Source organism: Acartia tonsa, chromosome 1 (genome assembly GCF_053477335.1).
Source record: "Acartia tonsa isolate MP-2025a chromosome 1, ASM5347733v1, whole genome shotgun sequence".
Taxonomy (NCBI): Eukaryota; Metazoa; Arthropoda; class Copepoda; order Calanoida; family Acartiidae; genus Acartia; species Acartia tonsa.
Window position 1 is genome coordinate 32,534,199 of NC_137260.1, and position 8,027 is coordinate 32,542,225.

Consider the following 8,027-nt stretch of genomic DNA (forward strand, 5'->3'; position numbering starts at 1 on the left):
CATTTCTATAAGTTCAGATTTTTGCAATTGTTTTGATACTTTTTTAAGTACGTACCTAATTATGTGAATTTTTGTTCAGAATACTTGTTTAAGATCATGAGCTTTTTATCATAAGTTGACGTAATTAACGTAATAAAAACTTTCTGACTTATTTACAGGAAATAAATTTTTCTATCATGTTTGAATTTGAAATAATGTTTTAATTTGATGTTTAGAACTATAAGAGTCGAAGAATAGAAGATGATAATATGCGAATTCAATATTTAGTAAAAATTATTAGAGAAACATAAATCTCAACAATTAAAAATGTTGACAATTTTGATATGATAACAATAATAAAATTATTTGAAGGGACAATGTACGGACGAGGGTAAATGATGTAAAGACATTTTATTGGTGAATATACATGGTTTCTATTAAGTTGATCTAAATGAACGATAAAAATTAAGGTGCACCATGAGAAATTGAAAAATTTTAACGATAGTTTTATAAGGCATGAAGATTTTTATGGCAAAATATATATTGAGCAAAAGAGATGATAGTTTGTTATTACTAGATAGTGTAATCACTGTACTTTAGCATTCAAGATTAATTTTGTTGTGCTCTTTTAAATTCACTTTGAACTCAACAAAACATTTGATGCTATTTATTTAAACAAAAATCACTTATACTTTTATTTTTTTCTTATTAAACCATTGTGGAACTTTGATATTTGTTGTTGTTGATATAAATATATTTAACAGAAACTCTGTATATTTACCAAAATAATGCTTAACATTACTGCTGGAAGTTGCTAAACATCTTTTGATTTTGTTTTTGTATAGTCCCCTTTTGTATTATTGAAAAATTATTTATAACATTTTACATATGCTCTAATAACATTTGTTTTTCATTTTAAAAAAATAATTGTTTTGTTTACCTAACTGTAAAAAATTAATTGCAGTTTTTTTTCTCTTGTACATATTCTATTTTTGTGTATCAATATATATTTTAAGTGAAAAATTTATATAAAAAAAAATGACCTAATTGTAAAATATTAATGTGATGTTGACTGTGAAAAAATCAGAAGAATTATATTTCTATTAAAGATTTGATAATAGGTAATTTTATATGAAACTTTTTTATTGAAATAGCAAAGTTAAACTTTGGACTTACAAACTTGAAAATACCTCGAACTAAAAGTAATTTTATTACATTTACATGGCATTGAGAAAATATATCAAACATAGTCTTCTTGCATGATTGTATACTTTATAAATATGATGATTTATATAAAATATGACAATATTCATGTAATTTTATAATAAATGTCGGATTTGTGGTACATTTTAAATATTTGTATGGCGTAGCTACTCTATATCTTATTTTGTCCACTGTGTGTATAAAACGTCCATGATTTTGTTATGTACTTGTATAAAAAATCATATCGGCTAATATAATATCATTATGAAGAGCGCGGGAAATGTAATCATTCATTACCTTTGTTAGAGGGATGATACTGTAATCATACATTTCCTTTGTTAGAGAGATGATATTGTAATCATACATTACCTTTGTTAGAGGGATGATACTGTAATCATACATTTCCTTTGTTAGAGAGATGATATTGTAATCATACATTACCTTTGTTAGAGGGATGATACTGTAATCATATATTACCTTTGTTAGAGGGATGATACTGTAATAATTCATTAGCTTTTTTAGAGGGATTATACTGTAATAATTCATTACCTTTGTTAGAGGGATGATACTGTAATCATACATTACCTTTGTTAGAGAGATGATACTGTAATCGCAGAAAATAATTTTTATTCTTTCAAATAGGTTTCAACCTCCTAACTGTAAGATAAAGTGAAATAGAAAAATACCGGAAAAATTCAGTAATCATTGCCTTCCCCATTCCCCTTTTTGATTTCCCTCTACACCTTCATATTTCTGTTTATTCTCTTTTTAAAATAGATTAAGATAGGGTAGCAACTCTAAAATCGTTACCAGAATGTACTTGCGTCTTACACGTCCATTTGAAACATGCTGATTTTGAACTTTTTGACAACAAAATGTAAAACTAAATTATTCTACTAATCTGATTCCTAGGACAAGGGTAAAATGATTAAAATCATGTCCTAAAAATGTAAGTGTGTTATTGGAACAGTAACCTGAATTACGCAATTTTTCAACAAATTTATAAACAATTTTGTTTAGACTTATAAGTTATGACACAAAAAGATTGTTAATGTTCGTTTGTGCTACTGTCTGATTTCACAAAACAATATTGCATGTATTGTATATGGCACAAAGATAAGCAAAATACAAAAATCAATTCAAGCAAAGCATGTTCTGTAAAGATTAGATTTCCTTACACTGTCTGTGTGTAATGTTTTACACATGTAATGCTATTTTAGCCTTTCTTGCTTCCTATCTCCCCTTCTGCTAGCTCTGAAATGCAGACATTAAGAATGTTAAAACTTAGTATAACAACATCCATAAAAGCGAAGCTCTGAAATGGAAGGACAAACGAACATTAAAACTTGTAGATTGTCAGAACCGAATTAGCAGAATATTAATGCATAAGTACAAACAATATTGTAAGTAAAATTGTTGCAAAACTGCATAAATATATGATACTGTTTAAGGTAGGGATGGCAATCCGTCAAATTTTTGGACCGGATTCGGATTCTTACAAGAATCCGTCAAAAAAATGGCGGATTCCGGATTCTTATTTTTGGCGGATTCCGGATTCTAGCAATATTTTAAAAGGCTTTTTAATTTTTTTTTGAAAAATTAAGTGCTATATATGTCCTAAAAATTAATGTTCTTGGTGTTCTCTATAATTCACTTCCGAGAATCGAACCAGATTAATGATGTTAATGATGATAATCTTTGCCTTCAATAAGTGGGAGTTGAAAGAAAAAACTCAAGACGTTAATTTTAGCCTACCAATTAAGAATCCGAATCCGCTATTAAAAAACGGATTCCGGATTCGGATTCCAAAATTGGGCGGATCCCGGATTAAGATACGGATTGCCAACCCTAGTTTAAGGGCATACTTGCATTTTAGGACTTGTTTATAGAGATGCTTCACTTATAACATTGTACCTTGTTGTAAGAGGAATCAGAATTCAAAAAATCGCATGAATCGAATAATTTCAGGGATAATTTTAACATACAAAAATTTGTTGTCAAAAAAGTAAAAAATCAACATATTTTAAATGGACGTACGGACTTTTTCGTAACGATTATAGAGTTGCTGTGCTTTCTAAATCGTACCTAACTGTTATAGGACTCATTATGCAAAGTTTAAAATCAACAGGACAATTCTAACCTTTTTAAATTAACGAAAAAAGCTAACCATTACGGACGTACGGAGCGACCCTAATTATAGAAATGCTTCCTTTTAAAAATCACGGTACCTTCATCAAAAATATTAAAATGTCTTGTTAAATGATCAATGGACTGGAAAACAAAGTAATTTATATACCGGATGCCTTTTGTAAAATTGCACCTTTAAAATCAGCAAATAATCTTTATTAGTGACAGAGAAAATCAAAAATATTTAACTTGTTGTTTCATCTATTGATACAAAAATCCCTAAAAAACTATGGATGTTATATACTTAAATATAATCCATTATCACATTTCCTCCATAGTGAATTATAGAGTAGCTTGAATACTAAAAAATATTTATTTGTATTTAGTTTTTTTTCCTTGCATATTTGCGTGTTGTGACCGTTTTCGTTCTTTTTTTTAGTGTTTTCTGTGAGATATTTTCATTATTTTTGTTATTAAATTTCATTATTAACAAAAAAGGAAATTATGTACTGGATACTTATTGATAAAGGGAATATTCACCAAAAAAAGCTCTTAAATATAAAAATAAGGAAATGAAATGAAATAGGGCGCACAAGAGACTACAGATGGACTTAGATAGCATTACGGTCATGCGAATCTTTACACAAAATTTATCTTTAAAAACAGCTGAGGGAAATGTGTTTTAGAGCATTACTGACAGACCGACAGACAATTTGATTCATTGATAAGAGGTCCATTGGTCAGCCAAGCTCCACACTCACCGACTCAGAATTACCACTTTTTTTGAAATTCAATGGGCGCGCTATTTCAACCCATTCCTTTTATGATATAAAGACCAATGATACCAAAAAAAGTTTTCTGGTAGCTTTTTTTCAGCAATATGTCAAATTCGATTTTCATAAAAAAGGGGAAGGTTCCCCCCTGGGGGTGAAATTTTTTTTTCTTTCAAACCATGGCTTTATACACCTTCCTGAATTCGTCTTGAAGAGTACATTAAGGATCAAAAAAAGATTTTTAAATATCTTGATCATAGCAAGGGCTATTCTCAAAAAACTAACAATTTTGGCCATTTTAGCAAAATCAGGTGATTTTGACGGTTATTTGAGGATAACTTTTTCTGGGATCAATATTTTTAAGAAACGTTTTTTGATTCTTAATATACTCTTCAAGACGAATTCAGGAAGGTGTATAAAGCCATGGTTTGAAAGAAAAAAAAATTTCACCCCCAGGGGGGAACCTTCCCCTTTTTTATGAAATTCGAATTTGACATATTGCTGAAAAAATAGTCTGAGAACACTTTTAAAGGTATCAATAGTCTTATATTTATGAATAGAATGGGTTAAAATAGCGCGCCAAAAAATTTTGCATCTTGAGTCTATTTCTTCCTTTTTAATTTTGTTTATCAGATTCTTTGTTTTTCTTTTTGAGAGCTTCCACCTGTTTCTGTAGGGAAAGCACCTGAGCTTGTAGGGATTCGCTCTCCTCTTGTTCGCAGGCCAACTCATGCTTCAAGTCTTCAACTTGCCTCCTCAACTTGATTTCTTCCTGCTGAGGTTTGTTGTTTTTCTCTTCTAGGCGCAGTCTTAAATATTTAACCTCTTCTTCCAAGTTGCCCTTTTCTTGTTGTAGTTCCTCTGTGAGTTTGTTTACAGAGTTCTTGAGATTTGCGATTTTTGACTGATCTCTATCATATTGTTCTTTATAAAAGATGAGTTTTTCTTCTGTTTTGGATTGTTCTTTATCCAATTTGTTGATCCTGGCTTGGTAAGCTTTTGCCAGTTCTTCATGTTTCTCAACTTTTCTGCAAACTTCTTCTTGGTTATTTCTTAGCTTTTTAGAAAAGGAATATATTTGTTTATCCAACTCCTTTATATCTTCATCACGAACCTTTACATCTTCAGCCTTGAGCTTGATCATCTTCTCTTGAGCATTGTTCTTAGCTATTAAAAGTTGAATAACAGTCTCTGTATCATCTGCTGTTGTCTGGGTTTCAGCATCTTTGAGGTCATGAGCAAAGACTTCATCAACATTTTGGTCAATGACAACAACTTGGTTTTGTTGTTGTTCATAGATCCTTGCTGCCATAGCAGCCATAAAAGGATCAATCCAACGGTTATCCTGATTTTGCTCGGTCATCATGAAACCACTGGTAGCCTCTAGAGGGACAGGCTTGTCCTCATTCCTGGCAGGGCTTCTGTTTCCGGCTACTCCATGAGCATGATGTCTAATCAGGCCTTTTAAAATGTAATTGATACCTGTTTCATTCAGAGTTTCTCCTAATCCTTCCCGTCTGATGAATTCTGTGTAGCATGGTCCTCTTACTTGGACTCTTCCAGCTCCAGCAGGTTTGGTAAGCCAAATGTGGCAGTTGAAATGGTTCGATTCCAGTCTATCATTCAGTAGCTTTAGCTTGTAGTTTGTTTCTCTGATTTCGTCCCACAGATGTTCCCAGCTGGGTGTATAGGTGATGGTGGCAAAGGTAACATGACATTTAAAGATGTTTGGGTTGATCTTGATTGCTGGGTTTCTTTTCTCAGGAGGGAGGAGAAGTTGTTCACGCTGCTCCAGAATAGAGTTGGTTATTTTTTATGCTATTTTCTCAACTCTTTGGCATCCAAGCACAGGAAAAAATCTTTGAAAAATCATGACTGTCAGGTATGTATCTTTCATAGCAGCAGCATTTGCTATGATATTATTTACTCTGTACACCATCTCCTGCATGGAGTTTGAACTCATCTGATGAACCACTATTGGTAGGATATTGTTTGCTGCTCCATTTAGGTCCATATCTGTAACTACAATGTGGTCTTCATTGTAATCTTTGATTGATTTTAGATCTAACTCGTTGTTATTTGCATTGGAGAGCTGATCCAGATATTTTTGATGCTCTGGATCTTTTGAATTTGCAGAGGAGTTATTTCTTCCTCTATTTTTACCGCTGGAGTCTCTTGAGTCAAGAGAGCTGTATTTTCTCTTGCCGTCATACTCTCTGTCCTTGTTTCAACTTCTAGATTTCTCTCTGGTCCTGTTTCTTTCTTTCAGGTCTCCAGAATTGTACTTAGATCTTGGTTTTCTGTCTTGTATACCAGAAGTAGATCTTACTCTTCTTGCAGAATTGTTGGTATCCCTGGAAGTGGGCCTAACTTCACTTTTTGTCCTTCTTTTAGAAACTTGATGTTGTTCCAAAGATTTCTTTCTTTGGGGTGTTTCCTTGACAGGATTTTGCTTTCCTGAAGAAGTATTGTCAGGATTTTGTTTTCCTGAAGAAGTATTGTTAGGATTTTGTTTTCCTGAAGAATTATTATCAGGATCCTTTTTTCCTGAGTTTTCTGCTTCTTCCTCTTCAATTATTTCCGCCCACGAGATTTCCATGGGGCTGGTGCTGGACTCACTGTCACTCATTTTTTATTTGGTTGAAAACTTTAGAGAAATCTGAAAAAGAAAGAATTGTATTTTCTTCTCTTTTCTTAATAGTATTTATTCAACCAGTAAATTTATATTTTGTGTTATATAAAGTACCAAAATAGTTAATAATCGTAATTGTATGAAAAAAAAAATGTTATGACTAATTTTTTTTTTTAAAGCTGGGTATTTTCTTTACTGCAAATAAACATTTGTATCTTCCAGAAAAAAAAATTTGCAACATAGAAACAGATTTTTATTTTTTGTCGGGGAATGATCACTGAAAGAAAAATAAGTTTACTCTTTCTTTGATTGAAATAAATAAAGTTTCAAGTTTGGTTTGGTGTGCTTTGCTTTCCCACTCTGGTTTCAAAGTGTACACTTTCAGACGTGGACAAATTTTCGTCGTATAAAAACTCCCTATTTTTGTGACGATTTGTTTTCACAAATGTAGGTTAAAGCTGTTCTTTATAATTGTGATTTAAATGGAGGATGTATACAATTATTATAAATGTGTTTGTTTTTGCATTGAAATGTTTTCCATTTCTTATGCAATAAAATTGTCGTTCTCTGTTGCCGGGAACTTTCGTCGCGGTAGAAATTGTCCAGAGTTTTCAGTTGAATGCCGCGAATTTTGTTTTCCTTTTTAATGTCGGCTTTGTTTTTGGGTATGAAAAGTTCTGGGGGGTCTGGAATGGCATTTTTTGGATGTTTAGAGAAAATGGAACAGGGATGGGGGATTGATTTGAACGGATTGGAAGTGGGAAAGGGAAAATTATTTTTTTTTTGAGAATAAAGCACAATTTGGTCTGATTCCAAATATGTGCACCTTGTGCACCTATGCACTGAATGAAGGCTTGATGTAAACTAACTTTCTACTGAGTAAATTTTCAACACAAAAATAATATATTTTTTTTTTTTTTTTTTTTTTAATCATTTTTTTTTTTTGTTTTCTCTTTTTTTTTTGCATATATATTTATAATATTTACAAATAATACATTTGTCTTTATTAATGGGGTTCTGCAGAGATAATTGTTTTCTGTAGAAGTTTCTTGGCTTCGGAAATCTAAAAAAAAATAGTGTGATTAATCAGGTAGAGCATGTTTTTGTAATAAGGTGAAAACGTTTGGTTTGTTCTCCGTTTACATTGTAATTTTATCTAAAAGAAGATATGGCTTATTTTTAGCGGGTCTGAAAAAAAAGAAGATAATGAATATTGTTTTTCATTAGCGACGTTGTTTTTTTTTTGTTTTTTTTGTTTACCACTGAACTTCAATGGCATCATTGTCACGGTCTTGTTTTGGATCATAGGTCAG

The 8,027-nt window shown here is 31.5% G+C and overlaps 1 protein-coding gene across 3 annotated transcripts in view; it reads left to right on the forward strand.

The window, feature by feature from the left end:
• cry (circadian regulator cryptochrome) overlaps positions 1-1,320 on the forward strand; it is a 28,631-nt gene extending 27,311 nt beyond the window's left edge. The window contains exons 14-15 of one of the 3 annotated variants that reach the window (XR_013883375.1): positions 216-370; positions 791-1,320. Coding sequence is in view for 1 of the 3 variants with exons in the window: in XM_080175006.1 (XP_080031132.1) it covers positions 216-237 (22 nt within the window). In the remaining 2 variants the exon portion in view is untranslated. Of the gene's footprint in view, positions 1-215 lie in introns of all 3 variants that reach the window. The other 2 variants (XR_013883376.1, XM_080175006.1) reach the window with 2 other exon arrangements.
• Positions 1,321-8,027: the final 6,707 nt, after the last annotated feature.